The sequence below is a fragment of the Brassica napus genome, chromosome A3 (genome assembly GCF_020379485.1).
Source record: "Brassica napus cultivar Da-Ae chromosome A3, Da-Ae, whole genome shotgun sequence".
NCBI classification, from domain to species: domain Eukaryota; kingdom Viridiplantae; phylum Streptophyta; class Magnoliopsida; order Brassicales; family Brassicaceae; genus Brassica; species Brassica napus.
In genome coordinates this window covers 25,028,266-25,052,959 of record NC_063436.1, presented here as the reverse complement: position 1 = coordinate 25,052,959, position 24,694 = coordinate 25,028,266, and the positions used below count along the sequence as shown (strand labels likewise).

Sequence of the window (24,694 nt, the reverse complement as noted above, 5' to 3'; positions counted from 1 at the left end):
TCGGTTTGATGTCTTATTTTCTGGGAATGGAAGTGCAACAAAAAGGTGATGGAATTATTATACATCAAAGGAAGTATGCAAAAGAGATTCTTAAGAAGTTTCAGATGGAAGATTGCAAGAGAACAGACACACCAATGAATCAAAAGGAGAAATTCAGCAAAGAAGATGGAGCTGAAAAGATAGATGAAAATAAATACAGAAGCTTGATTGGTTGCTTGATGTATCTCACATCCACCAGACCTGACATAATGTTTTCTGTAAGTTCTCTCTCAAGGTTTATGCATTGTGCCAGTGAAATACATTTTCAAGCTGCAAAAAGAATCTTGAGATATGTTAGAGGAACAACAGAGTATGGCATCAAGTATACATGTTCTCACAGTCCCAAGCTTACTGGATTTTCTGATAGTGATTGGGCTGGATCTATTGATGATATGAGAAGCACAACAGGTTTCTGTTTCACTTTTGGATCAGGAATGTTTTCATGGTGTTCAAAGAAACAGGACGTTATAGCTCAGAGTACTGCAGAAGCAGAGTATGTTGCAGCAAATGCCTCGGTAAATCAAGCAGTTTGGATCAGAAAACTACTTACTGATCTACATATGGAGCAAGAGGAACCAACAGAGATATTTGTTGATAATCAAGCTGCTATTGCTATCTCAAAGGATTCTGTTTTTCATGGCAAAACCAAGCATTTCAATATCAAGCTGAATCATTTAAGAGAAGAACAGAAGAATGGAGAGATAAAGTTGGTGTACTGCAAAACAAATGATCAAATCGCTGATGTATTCACCAAAGCTTCACCAAAAGCAAGGTTTGAATATCTGAGAAACAAACTAGGTGTTTGCAGGAACTAAGGCAAGGAGGAGATTTGTTAGAAAGTGCCTTAGTCAAAGATGTTGCAAGGTGGTCAAGTGATTACGTAATCTATTTTGGTATGACTTGCATGTGGAAAGCAAGTAACTATGTTTAGACATCTGTAATATTACGTGGGTTGTGTTTTGAGAAGCCTTTGCTTCTAGGAAACCTTTAGATTATATATGTACTAAACTGTTGTAAAGTTGTAGACGAGAGTGTGAAATATCATAATAAAATTTACAAAACAACATCCTTACCATCGTTGCTGCTGCAATAGGTTTCTTCGTGATTCGAAGATTCAGATTCAATCCAGAAAACAATGAAATCGATACTTCGTCTTTGTCTCCATCATCACCACCATCTTCTTTATCTTCTAGGTCTTTGTCTACTTCATCAACTCCATCTGCTTTGTCTCCTTCATCGGCTTCTCCATCTTCTTCCTCTCATGTCTGGATGTACGATGTCTTTCCGAGCTTCCGTGGGGAAGATGTCCGCTACAACTTTCTCAGTCACATTAAAAAGGAGTTTGAAAGGAAGACAATCACATTTTTCAACGATAATGGGATCGAGAGAGGAGAATCCATCGCTCCTGAACTCATACAGGGGATTAGAGGATCTAAGATTGCGATCGTCTTGCTCTCTAAGAACTATGCTTCTTCAAAGTGGTGTCTTGAGGAGTTGGTGGAGATTATGAAGTGCAGGGAGGAGCTTGGTCAAACTGTGATTGCTATTTTCTACAAAGTAGATCCATCTGACGTAAAGAAGCTGACCGGAGACTTTGGGGAGGTTTTCAGAAAGACTTGTAAGGGTAAAGCTAAGGAGGAGATTAGGAGGTGGGAACAAGCTTTGGAGAAGGTGGCCGTAATAGCTGGTTACCATTTATCCAACTGGTTTGTCCGCTTAACTTTTACTTGCTATCTTTCAAACACATCCTACCTATGATACGTATAGAAAAATACTCAAAATATGAAACAAAAATAAACAAAATTTTCAAAAATATGACAGAGATTAGGTTCACGAAAAGTCCATAAAAGTTTACTACGGTACTCTCCTAAAATTTTAGAAACGTAATAAAGTTGTGGCGTTTTGAACTTTTTATTGATTTCCGTTATAATTTTGGAACAGAAAAAATGTAAGTTCTTCCATTTTTCTAGTCACATAATGTGAAAGTTATACATGCTTAATTTTTAGGGAAGTTTACTCAAATATACAATATTTTAGGACAATTGACTAAAACCATATAAATCTATTTTTTAATACTGACATTTTTCAAAAACCAAACGTGCCATTTTTTATGTTATAAGGAAAAAAGTATTTACAAGAATATCATTACTTTTTTATGCCACGTAATCAAAAATCCGGTGTCACGTAGGAATTCGGTTCCGTGTTTTCATTAAGTCGGCCATAAAGAGCTATATACGTCGTTACGGCGGAGTTATTGCTACGTTGCGGCTGAATTAAACAACGCGGCTGACTTAAGAGAAAACGGCTGACATAAGAACATAAATCAGCCGTTAGTTACGGCTGATTTACAGAAATCTGGCTGATTTATAGGATAACGGCTGACTTATGTACACAAGTTACGGCTGACTTATACATCGACGGTTTGATTTCTGGAAAATTTGGCTGAGTTGTAGTTAAGACAAGGCTGAGTTATGTTTCTACGGCTGAGTTAATGAACATCGACTAGCTGAGTTATTGAATTTACGGCCGACTTATGAGATTTTGTTACGGTTGAGTTATATTTAATCAGCCATCATTGGATGGATTAATAGTAAACTCAGCTCTACGGCTGACTTATTAACGAAAGAGTAATTACTAGAATATCATTTGTTTGACGACTGATTTATTTGACGATACGATTAACTTAAGATTTTTCATCCTAATTACAGCTGATTTATTAGCAAAAGATTAATTACTGAAATAGTATCCACGTTTTGGCTGACTTACATTATACATGAGGGCTGATTTATTTAGGCTGAGTGATATATTTGTTTGGCGGCTGACTAATCGATTTTCCATGTTATCCGCCATGTCATCAATTCGGATTTGCCATGTCATCACTAATGTTACAACAATAAAATAAGGGTCTATGTTATTCTTCATCTTCTTTATCTATCTTCATCAACTTATTATTTATCTTTCTCTGAGATTTTATGGTTCTGGTAATTTTTGTTTCCGCAACTGGCTCCAAAAACATAGATTTTTTAAAATTGAAAATTTGATAAAGATTTACTACAGTCGTCGTTGTTTTCGATAATGATTGGTTAAAGAAGAAGCTTTCCCTCCTCCAGGTTCATATATGGCGGTCCTATATCCTGTTGCTCCCTCTCTCATTGGATTCGTCGTCTTGCAGAAAAAAAAGACTCAAAGAAAGAGATGAAGAAGTTAAGTCCCGTAAATTGTAAGAAAAGATGAGAGTTGAACAAAAAAAATAAGAAAATGAGAAAAGACGAAGAAGATGATGAATTTGAAAGCTGAGTTTATATGTTTGATGACTCAGATGGTGCGTCATCTGAATATGATAACTTTAGTTCATACATTAAGTCTCCAACACATACGTTAGGGCTGAATTATCCTTACGTTATGGCCGAGTTATTCATACATTACGGCTGAGTTTATAATTTTTATAACTTTATAGTTTTAGGGCTTGAAATTCAAATTTAAGAAAAGATTAAAGTTTTAATATTGTTTTTAAATGATTAACTTTATAATTTTTATAACTTTATAATTCTATAGTTTAGGGTTTGAGGTTCAAATTTTAGAAAAGATTAAAGTTTTAATATTGTGTTCAGAGTAGAAGGAATGAGTTTGTTCCCGCCCAAAATATGAAACGTCGCGAAACAAATTACACTTGACGGCTGAGTTTTAGGAATGTTACAGCTGGCGTTTACCATTCAAATATGTTACGGCTGAGTTATGCATACTTTACAGCTGAGTTATGCATACATTACGGCTAAGTTATAATCAAATTACGGCTGAGTTATGCATACGTTACGACTGAGTTTATAATTTTTATAACTTTATAGTTCTATAGTTTTGGGTTTGAGGTTCAAATTTAAGAAAAGATTAAAGTTTTAATATTGTGTTCAAAAGATAAATTTTACAATTCTTATAACTTTATAGTTCTATAGTTTAGGGTTTGAGGTTCAAACTTAAGAAAATATTAAAGTTTAAATATTGTGCTCAGAGTTGAAGGAATGATTTTTTCCCGCCCAAAATATTTTTTCCCGCCCAAAATACGAAACGTCGTGAAACATATTACACTTAACGGCTGAGTTATAGGAACGTTACAGCTGACTTAAACCATTCAGATACGTTACGGCTGAGTTATGCATAATTTACAGCTGAGTTATGCATAGGTTACGACTGAGTTTATAATTTATATAACTTTATAGTTATATAGTTTTGGGTTTGAGGTTCAAATTTAAGAAAATATTAAAGTTTAAATATTGTGTTCAGAGTTGAAAGAATGAGTTTTTCCCGCCCAAAATATTTTTTCCCGCCCAAAATACGAAACGTCGTGAAACATATTACACTTAACGGCTGAGTTATATGAACGTTACGACTGGCTTATACCATTCAGATATGTTACGGCTGAATTATGTACACTTACAGCTGAGTTATGCATACGTTACGACTGAGTTTAATTATAAACCAACCCTAATCTAAAACCTAAAAACAAAAAAGCTTGCAGCCGTGTCGACAAAATCTAAACCTAACTAAACCACTGTGTGTTTCTTCCATATCACGAGAGCCGGGAGGTCATTATTGTCTTCTTCCTTCGCCACTGCAGTCTCGTTACCATGAGAGCTCCGACGTCTTCAAGCCACACAACGATTTTGTTATCTCCTCCACCATCAAGCTCTTCTGCCTTATCCACCTTTTAGTAACAAGAACAAATTCAAAACACAGAGAAAGAGCGAGAGAGATTGAAAGAGAGAGAGGTGACCAGTGTGGTGACAAGCGGTGGTAGTGGCGACTACGGTGAAGATTGAGACCGGCAAAATTGAATCTGAGAAACTGAAACAAGGACGACGTGGGCAAGTATAGATGGCGACGAGCTCAATATCCGTGATGATGGCGAAGACCAGTCTTCTTCGACACTTTCTCTTCTTCGCCGACAATCTTCTTTTCTTCTTTGACGTTTCTTCTTTTCTCACTTCTAAGATTTACAAACCAAATATACTAAGGCATAAAAAATGAATGATAATGTATGATTCTCTCTTGTTTAGAAGACAAAAAGTGAGAGAGATGAAAAAGATCTGAAACTGTAAAAAACTCCCGAAAAAAGAGAAGAGGAGAAGGAGACGTCAAATAGAAGAGAGAATGTGAAGAAAAAAATGCATTTTAAACCATTAGATCAAAACTAATCAATGGTCAAGAATTGTAATCCTTGTACTAAAAAATCTAACCAATGAGAAAGAAGTTAGAAGATAACCACTAGATGGATTTGTAGCCCTTAGATTAAAACAATCAATGGTTAATGTTTTAATTTTGATGGTTAAAATTATATTTTATATTAAAGTGTATTTTTTATAAAGCTTTAAATTTTAAAACTTGGATTTTATGATTATATTTTGATTTTTTTATGTGTGGTTTAAATATGAGGTTTAAAGTTTAGGGTATATAACCGAGTGAGTTTAAAGTTTGGTATATAGTGTTTTGGGTTTCGATTTAAGATTTAAGATTATATTTTTAAATAACAAAAATATTATAGTTTTAACATTTGTAGTTAGAATTTATGGTAGATGATTAATTTTTTTTTTTTTAAAGTTTGAAGTTTAATGTTTTATGGTATAGGTCAAAGTATGTGGTTCAGGGTTTAGGGTTAAAGGTTCGAAATATATATGGTTTGAGATCATGTTTTGAACATATTTAACTTTACAATATTATATTTAATATTTGTAGTTTAAATTTTAAAACGTTATAAAATATTATAATTTTATATCGAAAATATTGAACCCTTAGATTAAAATCAATCAATGGTCATGAAAAAAGCAATATAATTAGTAATTTTAGTTCTTTTCAATTTTTTTTAAAAAAATTGCTTAAATTTATAAAATGTAGTTACAGGTTTAAATCAAAATTTAAAATGGAACTTTAAATTAAATATTATTTTTTAAATGATTAAAATTTGAGTTTAACTTTAAACTATAAACCTAAACCTTAAACTTTAAATAATAATAAAAATATTCGATTTAATGTTCAAAGATAAACTTTAAATTTTTATAACTTTATAATTCTATAATTTATGGTTTGAGGTTTTATATTTAAGAAAATATTAAAGTTAGAGTCTTGTAAGTAAGAATTGTATAAGTGATTGTAAGAGAACATATATGTCAAGATCAAGTTAACGTCTCAACTTGAAATTCATGAAACTATACACATTCAGTTGATTTATATTCACTTGATATTGATAAGATGATCTTCAATATATCTTCTTAAAGTACTTGAATTCAGTTTTCCGATTTTAGGATCTGTCTGAGGTATTGCTGATTTATATAAACGATACGGCTGAGTTATCTAAACGATACGGCTGAGTTGTCTAAACATTTTCTGATTTTAGGGTATGTTTGAGGTATGGCTGAGTTTTGTAAACGACACGGCTGTGATATATAAACGACACAGATGAATAGTGTAAACATATGATGTTAGGAGTTTTCAAGGCTCCTAAGACAAATGCTGTAGTATAAAAGATTGTCGAACCAGTTCTGAGAGATATTAAAGCACCGAGAATGCAAGTAATCACTTAATCTAAGTGCAACCAATGATTTAGATGGGTTTTTAACTATGACTAATTAATAGGAATAACTAAACGATACTTTCTTAACTATTGGAAAAGAGAACTCATGGATATAGGGATTAGACATCGGGTGATCAAGCTTCGAACTAAAGATGGCAAACGATCAATCAATCTATTAACCTTAAGCTTAGACACAATCCTAAACAAACTCTATGTCTAGATGAATGTTCATTTACTTAACACAATTCAAGCATCAAATGTCTTTGGTTGAATATATGAAAGCAATCATTACTAACAAGTCTATTAGCTATCTTAGCATCTTTAACAACAAATGTCTTTGGCAAGGTATGCTAAAAGTCTAGGAGAGTTATCTCGGGCATTTCATCGAACACCTTTCGGGTGAGAAATGCCTAAGGATCAACAACTGAGTGGCCAACTCAGAAGATGCTTTATGTTCACTCTACTAGCAAGGCAATATGAATGATCTACACTAAAACATCCTAGTTCTAACCTAATCACCCTTAATCTCCCTAACCCATGAATTCAAAAGGTGATTACTCACTAATCTCCATGATTCCTCTTAAACCCATGGTGGATTTCAGATTAATCATGCAGAGAAACACAAAATATAAATAAGAACACAGAATTTCAATAATAAAACTGATCAATTGATTCAAAGAGATCACTTTCCAAAGGTTTTTGGTGGTTTTTCTAAGAACAAAGATGATCCCCCTCCTGGTGGCTTACAGAGTAATAAAACATAGGTTTAGAAAATAAAAACGTGCATAATGAAATGACCAAAATGCCCTTGAGAAAACACAAGTTCGAGCAGAAACAAAACACGGAGCGACCTCAGCCTGTCGCTCCGACAAGTCGCTCCAAGCTTCGGGAGCGACCTCGCTGTGTCGCTGCGAGAGGTCGCTCCGGGCTTGTTCTCGCGTCTCCGGGTGGTGAATTCGCGAGCGACTTCTTCCTGTCGCTCTGGGACGTCGCTCCAAGCTTCGGGAGCGACTTCAGCACGTCGCTCTGGAAGGTCGCTCCGAGCTTGTTCTCGCGTCTCCCAGTGATGAAAACGCGAGCGACCTTGCTGTGTCGCTCTGGATGAGTCGCTCCGGGATGTGGTGCACAGCGACCTCATGCCGTCGCTCCGAGAGGTCGCTCCAGCAGTGCTCGTCCAAAGCTCACTCTAATCACCTCCTTTTGAGCTCCAAATGCACTCAAATGTCTCCAGAAACTCCATGTGGTGCTCAACTACCTGATAGAGACATATGTATGCAAAATGCAACCTAGACATGGCTAAATCCTAAACTATATGATGAAAATGCACATGAATAAATGGATAAAACAATGTAAATATGCAAGATATCAACTCCCCCAAACTTGTTCTTTTACTTGTCCTCAAGTGAACTTTCTAGAACTTGCAAGGAGAGAGGTTTGAAGGTGGGAGCTCATAGCCAAAAGAAACACAACTAGCAAATATAATTAGCACACTCTCTTATTACACTCTAGCTTCTCTAGGCCTATCTCAAATCCTTTTGTCTCTACACTCATCATCAAGCATCCACACATTCAAATCAACCAACTATCACATTCATTAAGCACAAAACATCAGGTGAATTCTTGCAAATGGTCGATTGGTCCAAGTCATTTGGTTGGGTAAGGGAAGGCTTTTATTCAAGTGATTCAAGAGGTTCAAAACATATGATCTTTAAGGTGGTTTACTCTCAAAACAAGTAGCCTTGACATTGCACATAATATATCTAAGAAAGGGACCAACTCATGCATACAATGCTCAATCTCCATTGTTCTACCCTTTTCCCAAACATACAATTACACAATCATTCCCAAATGTCAAACCCAACTCACATCTCTCACCAAAGGATCTTAAGAACTTTAACTCTTCCTTTTTGAAATCTACAAGGGATTTTTCTACAACCTCAAAACATTTCTTAGCTCTTAACAACTTTGCTAGCCCCCTTTTCTTTCTTTTCTTTTTTTTTTTTTTCGATTTCTTTTCTTTCTTTTTTTTTTATTATTTTTTTTTTTAGGTTGGGGGCCAAGACTTTTCAAAACTAGAGCTAGAGGTTCTCTACTTATCCCAGAAAATCAATTCACTTAAGCACAAAGAGTCTATCCATTTTTACTTTTCATTTCTCCCAAATCATGATCACAACACTCGCCCTCCCACCTATAGCTAGACAATAGAGTGTCCAATCTAGCAAAAATGAAGATCAAGCATTGTCGTTCCCGATACTCTCAACATTATGCGCATGTAAGACTTTCCGAAGAAGGCCTCACTCATCAAACAATGAAAGCTTAAAAGGAAGGAAAGGTTTTGGGAGTGGTCTACCACTAGAGTTTGTCAAAAAGATTGGCATAAAAGATGTGACAACTCAAGTGTGTATAGCCATGACTCAGTACACAAAGGACCCTAAGCAAGAAGTATTAAGTTCATTCAGTTCAAATAAGGTTGTAGTTGGCTTCAAAGACTGAGTTTCAGCAATCAACAAGTTTCAAGAAGAGTTTTCAAGGCTCGAAACATACAAGTCTTTTCGAGAGGTGCATGGCTACTCAATGGTGCAACGTAGTGTTCTTTACAAGGCATTTAAAATCATTGCTCCCTATGCAAGTGAATGCAACCTATATGCTCTAGACTCTCCTAATGGTGCAAATGATGCAAACTAAATGAAAAATCCTTTTTTTTTTTTATGCAAATAGGCGTGCAATGCATGACTCAAATGAAACACAATCAAAGCAAACATGATCAAATGCTTGGTACCTCCCCCAAACTTGAGTTACACAGTCTCTGTGTTGTCAAAGAAAGAAGGAGATACCGAGAAGAAAACTAATATGCAGGAATGAAATGATATATACAAGGGAGTGAGAGAAGTACCTCCTATGGATAGTAGGTAGGGGCAGATGCCCCAGCATCGTCGTCGTCAGGAGGGAAGGTGGTGTAGTACCCACCGGATGCTGTACCGGAGCCTCCATACCATGGCTGGCTCTCAACCTCGTCAATCTCGTCCTCACTATCTGAAGAAGCAAGGGATGGGGATTTGTTGCCGGAAGTGGAAGGTTGAGTGGGTGGGTTTCTCCACTTACGCTGAAGCTGCGCAGCAGTGAGGGGGAAACCAAGAGCATCAGGCGGGGGTGGAGGTTGGGGGTTTGAGGTGTTCGCGAAAGCGAAATCAGCTGAGCTACATCCAGCTATTCCTCCCCTAGTTAAAACATCAGCTACTTTCTTCATGAACTTTGCTGAAGTCTTTGCCTGCTTCTTCACGGTCTTGCTGAGTGCCTTGCACTTATCCTTGAGCTTTTCTATCGTTCTGTCCTGAGCTTTGTTCCATCGCTGGAGGCGACCAATGTGGTCATGAGCATCACGGAGAGCTCCAGGAGGAAGGACTCCGTCATGGGGCTTGAAGTAGTAGCGCGGAGGTCCATAAATATGCTCAGGGGTGTCTGCAACAGGTGGTTCAGGTTGCACGGGGACACTCCTTCTCCTTGATGGAGCTGCTTGAATTGGATCGAGAGGCCCGTGTTCTCCAAGAAAGTATTCCTGGGGAATGTTGAAGCTGATAGCTCCAGGTATCTCTAAACTCGTCAGGTTCCGGTTTGGAAGAACCACCTCGACTGGCTTGCCGTACAAGTAGTAGTGGTAGACGTAGTCTTTCCCGTACATCCCACTGAAATAGGTGGCAATCCTCAAGTAGGTGCCATCAATGAACCTAGGCCCCGATGCGTCCTTTCCCAAGGGAACATTCAGAAATTGGAGCAGTGGTGTGATCATTCCGCCTATCCCTATCTTTGGGCGCGAATCAGTGGTGTACCACGCCCAGTCTCTGTAGTGTTCGAGACGGCCCACGAAGAAACTGACCACCCCAAATGTAGCATAGATATCAGTGCTGGGAAGGGGTAACACTCCGGGTTGAGTGTAGGGACGGATAGCAGGGCAGAGCAGTCGCATGTCTTCCTCAGTAACATTACCAGCTTGCTTCCGTGGGTAGAAAGCATGGACTAGCAATGTGTGGAGGTAGCGTACAGACGGGTGTCGGATGTGTGAGTTCTTGTCAGCCCCGGTGGAGTGTCTGTTTCCAGTGATCAACTTCCAAAGCTCTGTGGGAAGGTTTTCACATTTGGGAAGGGAGTGGTCTTCTAGGTCTTGGAACCCCATCACTCTCCCAATGTCTTTGAAGTTCATGTTGTACTCTCTTCCATTGACCTTGAAGCTGATTTTTCCCCATCCTTGCCTCACATGCGCCGTGTCGTGGTAAGTGACCACAAGAGAGGAGAGGAACTGACAAGTGACATCCTTGTAGAAAGGATAAGCCATGGTGAGGAGTTTCGGCATCTTCAAATGCCCCAGCATTGCCTCAATATCAGAGTCTAGACCCAACTCCTTCAGTAGGTTGAGGTCGGCGAACCTTGTTGGAACCCAGGTGACTCCATCCTTCAAATGATCGTACAGCTCCTCTACAGATGGAGTTTTCGCCCTATCTCGATCAACAGCAACCCCTTTGCCCTTTGACATCTTGGCTTTCTTCGTAGGTGCTGGCTCATCATCACTCTCAGTTTCACCTTCCTCATGGGTGGGAACCGCTACACTTTTCCCTGCCCTCTTCTCGTGTTCTTTCGATTTCCTTGCAGCCAACGTCTGTTGTCGCACAGTCCGCTGCGTTCCTGAGCCAGTTGGCTCGCTGGTTAAAGCTTTTCCTCTTTGTGCAAACTCTTGACTTTCGGCTTCTTGCCTCTCAGCTTCCAACCTGCCCTTTGTCTTCTTAACCATTTTCACCTGAAAAGTTACAAACTTGGAAAGGGATAAGTAGATGGAAGTGAAGAAAAAGAAGACTTTGCAAGCGAACATTTTGCAAGAATGAACTTAACAAATGAATTTCTCAGTTTAAACTCAAGTTCAGCACAATGCAACAATGTGACATCTTAACGCATCTAAAACACCCGCAAACACACCCAATTAAGGTCAAATTCAAAATTCCCCCAAATCCATGAACCCTAATTTGGCCAAAGTGCAAATTAAACTCAATTTCACCCTTAATTCAACAACCCAACTTGATAGATAAGCTTTCCCTAGTCTATTTCACCACAATCTAGCAAGAAAATGACCAAATTTCGACTTTCAAATTCTAGGGTTCATGGACCTACGAATTTGAATTTAAAAACTCAATACCTTGCTTTGGATGAAAGGAAATGGTGAAAGGGTGGTGAGGAATAGACTACAGGGGCGAAAGCTTGGATTTAGAAACAAGAACTAGTTGATTTGGGTGAGAATTTAGGAAGTTTTGGGAATTTTGGTGGGGGTGAGTTTGGAGAGAGTTTGTGAGTTTGTGAGAGGAGGGGAGAGTGAGAGAGATGAAATCGCTGGGGTTGGGGTAGGTTTAGGGTCGTCTGGTTCGGTTTAGGGTGGTTAGGATCGGTTTACTTGAATTAAACCGGGGTTTAGAGTTAGCAAACTTACCTGAACCGGTGCGGGAGCGACGTGAGGGTCTCGCTGGGAGAGGTCGCTCCCGAGGCGTTTCCTCGCGTCGCGAGTCGATGAAAACGCGAGCGACCTCGGAGTGTCGCTCCAGAAAGCTCGCTCTGAGCTGGAGCGACCTCGAGGTGTCGCTGTGAAACCTCGCTCCGCGTCAGTTCTTGAGTGCCCGTTCCGTCGAAATCGCGAGCGACGTGAGGGTGTCGCTCCCATAACGTCGCTCCCAGCTGGAGCGACCCTTCGACCTCGCTCCGAGACCTCGCTCTGAGGTGATTGTTTTCTCGAGACAACGACGAAAACGCGAGCGACTTCTAGGTGTCGCTCCCATAACCTCGCTCCCAGCTGGAGCGACCTCGAGGTGTCGCTGTGAGACCTCGCTCCCACGCACGACTCCTTCTCAAAACTGAACCGATCAAGTACCTGCATACAACTTCTCTCTCTCCTTTTTTTTTTTATGCAATAAGATGAGAAATGAAAAACACCAATGCAATATATACAAGGATACGCATGGGACTTCCTCCCAAGTGAGCTTGTTTAAAGTCCCGAGCTTGACTTTGCCTTCCTTTTAGATTAGGCCGGGGTAGGATCAGACAGTGGAGTGGAAACTCCATCTTCCTCTGGTGCATTGGCCATGTAGAGCTTAACCCTTTGTCCATTCACTGTGAAGTCTCTTCCATCAGTGCTCCACAAAACTATTGCTCCATATGGTCTAACCTCCTTGACCTTGAAAGGACCGGACCACCTTGACTTAAGCTTTCCTGGAAACAACTTCAGTCTAGAGTTGTAGAGAAGAACTTGGTCTCCTTCTTTAAACTCTCTCTTCAGGATATTCTTGTCATGGAAAGCTTTAGTCTTTTCCTTGTAGATTCTTGAGTTCTCAAAAGCATCCATTCTTATCTCATCAAGCTCGTGTAGCTGGAAGAGCCTTTTCTCCTTAGCACTCTTGATGTCAAAGTTCAGCAACTTTATTGCCCATAGTGCCTTGTACTCAAGTTCCACTGGCAGATGGCAAGCCTTCCCATACACTAGGTTGAAAGGTGTAGTGCCCAGTGGTGTCTTGTATGCTGTCCTATAAGCCCAAAGTGCATCGTCAAGCTTATTGGACCAATCCTTCCTTGTAATCCCCACAATCTTCTCCAGAATAGATTTGATCTCCCTGTTAGAAATCTCAACTTGTCCACTTGTTTGGGGATGATAAGGAGTTGCCACCTTGTGCTTCACACCGTTCTTCTTGAGAAGTCCCTCAAGCAGTTTGTTAATGAAGTGGGAACCTCCATCACTGATTACAACTCTTGGAACTCCAAACCTTGGGAAGATGATGCTCTTGAACATCTTGATTACAACTCTAGCATCATTGGTGGGGCTTGCAATGGCTTCCACCCATTTGGAGACATAATCAACAGCCACAAGGATATATTTGTTGCCAAAGGATGATGGAAAGGGGCCCATGAAGTCAATACCCCATACATCAAACACTTCAACTTCAAGGATTGGATTTTGAGGCATCTCATTCCTCTTGGTGATGTTCCCTCTTCTTTGGCAAGAATCACACTTCGAAACAAAGGCTTGTGTATCCTTGAACATGTGTGGCCACCAGAATCCAGCTTGTAATACTTTTGCAACTGTCTTGAAGGTGGCAAAGTGTCCTCCATAGGATGATCCATGACACTGTGCAAGGATCCCATCAATCTCCTCATTTGCAACCACTCTCCTATAAAGCTGATCTTTGCAGAGAATGTAGAGGTAGGGCTCGTCCCAGTAATATCTTTTCACATCCTTGTAGAACTTCTTCTTGGCATAGCCTACAAGATTCAAAGGCTCTCTTCCTGTGGCTAGGTAGTTAACCAAATCAGCATACCAAGGTTCTTTCTCCTCTGTTGCTTTGACCTCTTCCAGCTTCCTACCAGTCTCACAAACTGCTATCACTGCTTCGATAGCCATGATCTGCTCTTCAGGAAGTCCTTCGTCAATTGGGACACCAGACTCTATCCTCAACCTGGATAAATGATCAGCTACTCCATTCTCAACTCCAGGTTTGTCCTTGATCTCCATATCAAACTCTTGGAGCAAAAGGATCCACCTCAAAAGCCTGGGTTTTGCATCTTTCTTGGCTAGAAGGTGTCTCAAGGCAGCATGATCTGTGTAGACAATGACTTTAGACCCAACCAAGTAACTTCTGAACTTCTCGAAGGCAAAAACAATTGCCAGCATCTCCTTCTCTGTTGTGGCATACCTCATTTGAGCATCATTGAGGGTTTGGCTGGCGTAGTAGATCACATGGGTTTTGCCATTTTTCTTCTGCCCCAGAACAGCTCCCACAGCATAGTCACTGGCGTCACACATGATCTCAAAAGGGAGATCCCAATCAGGTGGCTGGACAATTGGGGCACTAACGAGTTCACCTTTCAGCTTCTTGAAAGCTTGTAGACATTCCACATCAAAACTGAAAGTAGCTTCCTTGCACAGCAGCCTGGTCAAAGGTCTAGTGATCATGGAGAAGTCCTTGATGAACCTCCTGTAGAATCCAGCATGACCAAGAAAACTCCGGATGTCTTTCACTGTCTTTGGTTGAGGCAGACCAACCATAACATCGATCTTGGCTTTATCCACCTCAATCCCCTTCTCTGAAATCTTGTGTCCTAGCACAATCCCTTCTTTGACCATGAAGTGACACTTCTCCCAATTCAGCACAAGGTTGGTGTCCTCACATCTCTGTAGGACCCTGCACAAATTTGACAAACAAGCAGAGAACGAAGATCCGTAGACAGAGAAATCATCCATGAATACCTCCACAACATCCTCAATCAGATCAGAGAAAATTGACATCATGCACCTTTGAAAGGTAGCTGGAGCATTACATAGACCAAATGGCATCCTTCGATATGCAAAGGTGCCATAGGGACATGTGAATGTCGTTTTCTCTTGATCATTGGGATGTATGGGGATTTGGAAAAATCCTGAGTACCCATCAAGGAAACAGTAGAATGGGTGATTTGCAAGTCTCTCAAGCATCTGATCAATAAATGGTAGTGGAAAATGATCCTTTCTAGATGCAGAGTTTAGTTTTCGGTAATCAATGCACATTCTATGACCTGTGATGGTTCTTGTTGGTATCAGTTCATCCTTGTCATTCTTGATCACAGTGATACCACCTTTCTTTGGTACAACATGCACAGGTGATACCCATTTAGAATCTGAGATAGGGTAAATAACACCAGCATCTAGGAGTTTAAGAATCTCTTTCTTTACAACATCCTTCAGGTTAGGATTTAACCTTCTTTGATGCTCGATAGAAGTCATTGATTCATCCTCAAGATGTATCCTATGCATGCACAAAGAGGGTGATATCCCCTTGATGTCATCTAGTGAGTAACCTATTGCCTTTCTAAATCTTTTAAGTGTTTTCAAAAGTTCAGATAGCTCATTCTCAGTAAGTTCACTACTCACAATGACAGGGTAAGTTTCATTAGGACCAAGGAATGCATACCTTACACCATGGGGAAGAGGTTTAAGCTCCACTTTAGGTGCCTTTAGTTCACTCCAGTCATCCTGCTGGTTGTCCTCTCGTTGAGTGACTGAGACTTGTTGGTGAACCATCTGTGGAAGCTCCTCATACTGGTCCTTACTGACAAACGCCTGGTGTGAATCCAGCATCATCCCATAGGCAGTACTCTCCAGGTTCTCGATCACCTCAGCCTCCTTCTCTACAGTTAAAGCATGCTGTAGAGGGTCCTCTAGTGACAACTCTTCTAGGAGTTCATCAGCAAGGGCATCCATCTCTTCGATGTAGAACACTTGGCCCTGAACTGTTGGCCTCCTCATTACTTCCTTGATGTCGAAATGCAGAACGTGCCCTTTACCCAGATGGAGATCAATCTTGCCTTCTTTCACATTAACAATAGCTCCTGCTGTGGCTAAGAAAGGTCTTCCAAGGATTAAAGGGTCTTGAGCTTCTTCACCCATTTCAAGCACCACAAAGTCTGTAGGGATCTCATAATTTCCAACCATCACTGGGAGGTCCTCTAAGATACCCACAGGGTACTTCACTGAACGATCAGCCAATACCAGAGAAAGTCTACACTTCTTGTACTGAGTGAAACCCAGCTTCTTAGCAACAGATAGGGGCATCAAGCTGACACTAGCTCCCAAATCGCAGAGACATCTATCAAATACCATAGGCCCTAGAGCGCAAGGTAATGTGAAGCATCCAGGATCTTCTAGCTTCTTTGGAATGACCAGCCTCTGAATGATAGCACTGCACTCATGAGTGAGAATCACCATGCCCTCCATCTCTTTCTTCTTTGCAGCTACAGCATCTTTGAGGAACTTGCTGTATTGAGGGATCAGCATGAAAGCATCTATAATGGGCATTGTGACTTGGACTTCACTCATTTGCTTGTCAAACAAAGCTTTGTACTTCTCTAGTAGCTGCCTCTTGAATCGACCTGGGAATGGGAGCTTGGGTTCATAGGCAGGAGGAACAAAAGAGTTCTCACTTGCAGGAGAGACGACTTCACCATCTTTAACTGTTTTCTTCTCTTCTCCAACCTTTCCCTTTCCTTTTGCTTCCACTATCTTTTCCAAGATCTCGTCATTGATCTTCTCATCAACAATCACCACTTCATCATCTATGGTGATGGCAACCCCCTCACTTTGTTTCTCAGCATCCTTGGTGAGAGTTCTCTGAGGTAACTCCTTACCACTTCTAAGAGTGATAGCTTTCATGGTTTCCTTTGGGTTTTGCTCAGATTTACCAGGTAGAGAACCTTGTTGGCGATTTTGTTGAGTGTTCATGGCAGCAAACTGGTTCTCCAAAGCTCTGAACTTGTTGTTGAGCTCATTGTAGCTCCCATCAATCTTTGAGTGAAGATTCTTCAACTCATAGCCAACATGCTTCTCACTTCTTGTTTGAGACTCCAGGATTTGTTTCAGTAGAGCATCAGTGCTGCTGACCTGAGGAGTGGAGGTAGAGGGATTAGATTGTTGTTGGGAAGAATGGTTGCCCTTGTTGTTGAAACCAGGAGGAGGGTTCTGCTGAGGTTGATAACTGCCTTGCTGATTGTTCCGAGGCTGATAACCACTCTGCTGGTTGTTGGAATAGGACTTCTGTTGGTAGTTGTTGTACTGAAAGTTGGGTTCTTTCTTGTACCAGCTACCATTGTTGTTGATGAAACACAGCTCTTCCTGACCTTCCAAACCCTCAACTTCATGGACAACAGCTGGTGTTTCTTGGCTTGGGTTGCCGACAAAGTGCAGCTGCTCTTGGGTAGCTTTATCAGCAAGGAGGATGTCTATCTTATCCTGTAGAGCCTTCAACTCCTTCCTCGTTTGCTTATCCTCAGTTCTACTGCTTCTGTCGTGGTCTCCACTGTAGACTGCATCACTCTTAACCATGTTGTCAACCAGCTCCTCTGCATCCTCCTCAGTTCGCCCCAAGAAGAACCCATTACTAGCTGTATCCAGTCTGGCTCTGTACTTAGGTAGAGCACCACGGTAGAATGTGCTCAGCAAACTCTCCTTAGAGAAACCATGGTGTGGGCATTGAGCTTGATAGCCCTTGAATCTCTCCCAGGCTTCACTGAAACCTTCCAAGCCCTTCTGTTGAAAGCTGGAGATCTCGTTTCTCAGCTTAGCAGTTCTTGAAGTAGAGAAGAACTTCTCCAAGAATGCTTTCTTGCAGTCATCCCAAGTGGTAATGGAGTCGCTGGGTAGAGACTTCTCCCACTGACGTGCCTTATCCCCCAAAGAGAAAGGGAATAGCTTGAGCTTTAAAGCATCTTCGGACACACCATTGGTTTTTGACAACCCACAGTAGCTGTCGAACCTGTCCAAGTGATCAAATGGATCCTCGAGAGCCAAGCCATGATACTTGTTGTTCTCGATCACGTTGAGGAGTCCTGACTTGATCTCAAAGTTGTTGGCTGCCACGGCGGGTGCTCGGATTCCCAATCTATGACCATGAATGTTGGGACGGTCGTAAGTGCCAATGGGGCGAGCTGCTCGCTGTTGGTTAGGTGGACCATTGTTGTTAGCGCCATTGACGCCTGCATCTTCTTGATGAACGTCTCCCATGTCAGTGTTCAGTCTCTGCAATTGAGCCTGATGGTCTTCTTCTCTTCTCTTTCTAGCACACTCTCTCTCTAAAGCTCTGATGTCTGCTGCTCTTGGAACTAGGTTTGATGGACCCTTGCTCCTCAAGTTCATACACCTGTAGATTAAAGGGAGGTGAAGAAGAGTTAGTAACAAAAGAAAATAAAAATGACTTAGTCTCAAGCAATTGACTAAATCTCAATGTTCAAATCGACTCAGAATTTGGCAACGGCGCCAATTTGATGTTAGGAGTTTTCAAGGCTCCTAAGACAAATGCTGTAGTATAAATGATTGTCGAACCAGTTCTGAGAGATATCTAAGCACCGAGAATGCAAGTAATCACTTAATCTAAGTGCAACCAATGATTTAGATGGGTTTTTAACTATGACTAATTAATAGGAATAACTAAACGATACTTTCTTAACTATTGGAAAAGAGAACTCATGGATATAGGGATTAGACATCGGGTGATCAAGCTTCGAACTAAAGATGGCAAACGATCAATCAATCTATTAACCTTAAGCTTAGACACAATCCTAAACAAACTCTATGTCTAGATGAATGTTCATTTACTTAACACAATTCAAGCATCAAATGTCTTTGGTTGAATATATGAAAGCAATCATTACTAACAAGTCTATTAGCTATCTTAGCATCTTTAACAACAAATGTCTTTGGCAAGGTATGCTAAAAGTCTAGGAGAGTTATCTCGGGCATTTCATCGAACACCTTTCGGGTGAGAAATGCCTAAGGATCAACAACTGAGTGGCCAACTCAGAAGATGCTTTATGTTCACTCTACTAGCAAGGCAATATGAATGATCTACACTAAAACATCCTAGTTCTAACCTAATCACCCTTAATCTCCCTAACCCATGAATTCAAAAGGTGATTACTCACTAATCTCCATGATTCCTCTTAAACCCATGGTGGATTTCAGATTAATCATGCAGAGAAACACAAAATATAAATAAGAACACAGAATTTCAATAATAAAACTGATCAATTGATTCAAAGAGATCACTTTCCAAAGGTTTTTGGTGGTTTTTCTAAGAACAAAGATGATCCCCCTCCTGGTGGCTTACAGAGTAATAAAACATAGGTTTAGAAAATAAAAACGTGCATAATGAAATGACCAAAATGCCCTTGAGAAAACACAAGTTCGAGCAGAAACAAAACACGGAGCGACCTCAGCCTGTCGCTCCGACAAGTCGCTCCAAGCTTCGGGAGCGACCTCGCTGTGTCGCTGCGAGAGGTCGCTCCGGGCTTGTTCTCGCGTCTCCGGGTGGTGAATTCGCGAGCGACTTCTTCCTGTCGCTCTGGGACGTCGCTCCAAGCTTCGGGAGCGACTTCAGCACGTCGCTCTGGAAGGTCGCTCCGAGCTTGTTCTCGCGTCTCCCAGTGATGAAAACGCGAGCGACCTTGCTGTGTCGCTCTGGATGAGTCGCTCCGGGATGTGGTGCACAGCGACCTCATGCCGTCGCTCCGAGAGGTCGCTCCAGCAGTGCTCGTCCAAAGCTCACTCTAATCACCTCCTTTTGAGCTCCAAATGCACTCAAATGTCTCCAGAAACTCCATGTGGTGCTCAACTACCTGATAGAGACATATGTATGCAAAATGCAACCTAGACATGGCTAAATCCTAAACTATATGATGAAAATGCACATGAATAAATGGATAAAACAATGTAAATATGCAAGATATCAACATAGCATAAATCAAACACACAATACATGAGTGAGTTATGTTTTTTTACATAGAAAACAAAAAATACATGTTTTCTGCACCATTCTGGTATTCATCCATGTATCCAAGCTTCAATGAACTCCTCTGTGTCGTCTCTGCTGAATCCGTCACTTCTTTTTGTCTCCTTTATTTTCTTTTTGTTCAAATTTCTCTTTCACTCAGATCTGAAAAAAAAATTAGATTATCCATATATGGGTATGAAATCACAAACAAACTTAATTAAATACATCCCACAATTACCGATCTGAGTGTTTTTTGGAATGTATTTGTCTTTTCTCCTCGAAATGCACACTTCTTATAACAAGGTTTTTGGAAATTGACGAGAAATAATTCAGCCATAACTGCATATATAAACCAGCCGTAAAAGAAAAATAACTCAGCCACAACATAAATTAAAACTCAGCCACAAACTCGAAAAACGCAGCAGAGAAGAGGATTTCAGGCGATTGCAGTGAAAAATATTTCGTAAAAACGATTGGAGACAACGATTTCGGGGAATATGATATCGGAGAAGACAAAACAGAGAGTTAGTTCGAGGAAGAGGCAGTAAACACAATGTCGATGATGATTTTAGGGAAGATGTGGTTAGGGTTCCTTTAGTTATTCGACGAAGTAGTGTTGTGTTATTGTTTTTTTTTTCAACGTTATGTAATTAAAGAGATGATTGATTGTTCTCTATTGATTATGTGGATATTTAATTAGTGATGTGGATTTAATATTTAAAAATGATTTCAATTAAAAAAAATTAAGCAAATGCCATTATTATCATTTACTAGGGGTATCAAAACACTCTAGTAATTTTTAAAATATATATAACACTCTAATAATAAACAAACTTTTTTTATAACATTCTAGTAATTTTCTCTAATTTTTATACAAAAATTAAAAATATAAAACTTTTATCATCTCTGTATCAATTTTGTCTCTGATTGTGTAGTAAATTTAATGAATATATAGTTGATGTTTTCATCTCTCCTCTTTCTAGGGATGATGAAGCTACCGTGATCGAGGATATATCCACATATGTTTTAAACAAGCTGGTTAATTCTCCACAACCGAGTCATTTCGACAATCTAGTTGGGATGAGTACTCATATGGAAAATCTGGAACTGTTGTTAAGCCTGGGCTCCAAGGAAGTGAGGATGGTAGGGATTTGGGGTCCTTCTGGAATTGGTAAGAGCACCATCGCCAGAGTTCTATTCAACCAACACTCTCATCAGTTCCAATTTAGTGTCTTTATGGAGAACATTAAAAGACTTTGGCCCAGACCTTATTACGATGAGTACAGTGTGAAACTGCAACTACAAGAAGAGTTCCTGTCCCGGGTAATCAACCAAAAAGATATCAAGATTCAGCAATTAGGAGTTGTGGAAGACAGGTTAAAGGACAAGAGAGTGCTTGCCATTCTTGATGACGTGGATCATTTGTTGCAAATAGAAGCCATAGCTAAAGAAGCTCGGTGGTTTGGTCCTGGAAGTTGGATAATCATCACAACACAAGATAAAAGGCTTTTATATGCACATGGAATTAACCAGATTTACGAGGTGGAGCTTCCACCTGACGAAGAGGCTCTTGAAATTTTCTGCATGAATGCTTTTTGTCAAAAATCTCCACCTGATGGCTTCAAGGAACTTGCCTGGGAAGTTACAAGACTTGCAGGTAAGCTCCCTTTGGGACTGAGGGTTATGGGATCTCATTTCAAAGGAAGGCCCAAGCATGAATGGGAAGAGGGACTACCAAGGTTAAGAACTAGACTTAATGGAGAAATTGAAAATACTTTAAAGTTCAGTTATGATGCCTTATGCGATGACGATCAAGCTATATTTCTTCACTTAGCATGCTTTCTCAAACACGATTGGCTTGAAACCGTGGAAAGGTGTCTTGAAAAGAATTTTGTTGGTGTGAAAGGTTGTCTTCGTGTTTTAGCTGAGAAATCTTTCATTTCCGCGGAGTGGGGATATATACAGATGCATGATTTGCTAGCACTTTTGGGTAGAGAAATTGTTCGTAAACAATCCATTCATGAACCTGGGCAGCGCCAGTTTTTGGTTGATGCTGGAGATATATGCCAAGTACTACGTGATGATACACTAGTAAGTTGTCACATTAGTCGTTCACTGCATTTCTCCCTACAGAATGTTAGAAAAAATCATATTTGTTTATGTTTCTTTGGGTTCTTTTGCAGGGTAGTCGAAATGTTATAGGCATAGATTTGGACCTTTCAAAGTTGTTGGAGACGGGGTTGAAGATAAGTGACAGAGTTTTTAAAAGAATGCCCAATGTCCAATTCTTAAGAGTGAAATATCACAGTAAGCCATATCCTCACAGCATAGATCCCGTGACATGTCTGCCCTCAAATCTAAGAATTTTGGATTGGGATTCTTTTCCGATGACATGCCTGCCTTCTAATTTTAATCCGGAGTTCCTGGTGGAAATAGTCTTGACTAAAAGCAACTTCCTTGAGAAATTGTGGGAAGGAAATAAAGTAAGTAAAAATAATATTTGTACTTTGTATTACTTATTTTATTCGAATCTATTATTTGTCTTTTTGTAAATGTACGTCAGCTGAAACGATATCTTTATATTTGTCTTGGCGGACCTTCTTTTATTGATGGTTTTCTTCTTCTTTTCCTTTACAGACGATTAGAAATCTTAAATTGATGAATTTGTCGAACTCCAAAAATCTAAAGGAGCTTCCCGATCTCTCAACTGCCACTAATCTGCAAACATTGGATCTTTCTGGTTGCTCAAGTCTAACTGAGCTCCCCTTTTCTATTGGAAATGCTATCAATCTCCGATATTTGGATCTTACAAATTGCTCAAGTCTAGTGGAGTTCCCCTCTTCTATGGAAAATGTCACTACTCTCGAGGAATTGTTTCTCAAGGATTGCTCAAGTTTGGTGGAGCTTCCATCTTCTGTTAGAAATTCCCTTAATCTCAAGGTTTTTACTTGTAGTGGTTGCTCAAATCTTGTGGAGCTCCCTCTGCATATTGATAATGCCAATGATCGCAAGAGATTGGATCTTAGTGGATGCTCAAGTCTACGGGAGCTCCCCTCTTCTATTGGGAATATGACTAATCTCATGGAGTTGGATCTGAGAGGATGCTCAAGTCTACGGGAGCTCCCCTCTTCTATTGGGAATATAACTAATCTTGAAAAGTTGTATCTCAATGGATGCTCAAGCCTTGTAGAGCTCTCCTCTTCTATTGGGAATATGACTAATCTCATGAAGTTGTATCTTTATGGATGCTCAAGTCTACGGGAGCTCCCCTCTTCTATTGGGAATATAACTAGTCTTGAGGAGTTGGATCTCTATGGATGCTCAAGTCTTGTTGAGCTCCCTTCTTCTATTGGAAATATGACTAATCTTGAAGAGTTGAATCTTATTGGATGCTCAAGTCTTGTTGAGCTCCCCTCTTCAATTGGGAATATGAGTAGTCTCATGAAGTTGTATCCGAGAGAATGCTCAAGTCTGGTAGAGTTTCCCTCTACCATTGGGAATATGACTAGTCGTAAGGAGTTGAATCTTAATGGATGCTCAAGTCTTGTAGAGCTCCCCGCTTCCATTGGGAATATGACTAGTCTTGAAGAATTGAATCTTAATGGATGCTCAAGTCTTGTGAAGCTCCCCTCTTCCGTTGGGGATATGAGTAATCTCAGGAAGTTGTATCTCGAAAGTTGCTCAAACCTAACGGTCCTTCCGATCAATATCAACATGAAATCTCTTGATGAACTTGTTCTCACTGACTGCTCGTCATTGAAAAGCTTTCCAGAGATTTCCACAAACATCAGAGTTCTAAAGCTCAGTGGAACTGCAATAGAAGAATTGCCTCCATCAATCATGTCATGGCCTCATCTTCGTGAACTTGTAATCAAGGGATGCTTGAAGCTGGTGTCTCTTCCGCAGCTTCCGGACTCCTTAGAATTCCTAGTCGCAGACAATTGTGGGTCCCTCGAAAGACTCGATTGCTCTTTTAACAAGAAAAAATTTCATGCGCTCAGATTTGTCAACTGCTTTAAACTGAATCAAGAAGCAAGAGACCTTATCATCAACACATCGACAAGAGACCTTACAATTTTGCCCGGAGAAACAGTGCCTACATATTTCAGTTACCGAGCCACCGGGAGTTCCCTGTCAATGACGTGGAATGGATTAGATACAGAGCACTTTCCTACATCCTTGAGATTTAAAGCTTGCATCTTGGTGGTTTATAAGGGTGAAGTTGATGCTTATGATTGGGGCTGTCCTGAAATATGTTGTTGCATCACGGACGAACTCAATGGTGTTAAACATTATTCTCATAGATGGGTCAAATGGCCTCCAACTTCAGGGGAGCATCTGTTCGTATTTGAAATTGAAGACGCTGTGAGTGCCCCCGAGTTAGTCTTTGAGTTCGAATACGGCCAAGAAAATTGGGAGATTAAAGAATGTTGGATACATCCTCTGGAAACCTTGGCTCCCTCGTGTTAATGGAACCTGTGAAAAACAAATCACATTTTCACTAAATAACTTCTCTTTAGAAAACCTTACTTTCAAGTTGATGAGCATCTTTTGCTCTATTTTCTCTATTTGTATGCATATGTCGGGTTTGAGTACGAAACAAATGTGTCGGCATATATATGTAATGCATGTATGTGCATAATTATTCATAATAATGATGCAATTCCTTTTATATCGTAAATATCAAGCAAACAATTTGCTATCGTAATCTTTGTTGAAATGGATCAACAAAACAAAATCAAAACCGTTTCATCTCCCATACCAGAAGCAA

At 40.1% G+C, this 24,694-nt stretch overlaps 1 protein-coding gene, 1 non-coding gene and 1 pseudogene across 2 annotated transcripts; all 3 read left to right on the top strand.

Moving 5' to 3' along the window:
- The window catches only part of LOC106440436, a 61,526-nt pseudogene that overhangs the window by 26,065 nt on the left and 10,767 nt on the right, over positions 1-24,694 (top strand).
- LOC125591164 (disease resistance protein TAO1-like) lies at positions 1,113-24,595 on the top strand. Its single transcript, XM_048764759.1, has 4 exons — positions 1,113-1,745; positions 20,907-22,014; positions 22,107-22,406; positions 22,561-24,595. The coding sequence occupies exons 1-4, from the start codon at positions 1,309-1,311 to the stop codon at positions 24,391-24,393; spliced, it is 3,678 nt and encodes a 1,225-aa protein (XP_048620716.1). The 5' UTR covers positions 1,113-1,308; the 3' UTR covers positions 24,394-24,595.
- On the top strand, positions 17,611-17,717 carry LOC125607724. Its single transcript, XR_007338795.1, has one exon. It is a non-coding gene; the product is annotated as a small nucleolar RNA R71 (small nucleolar RNA).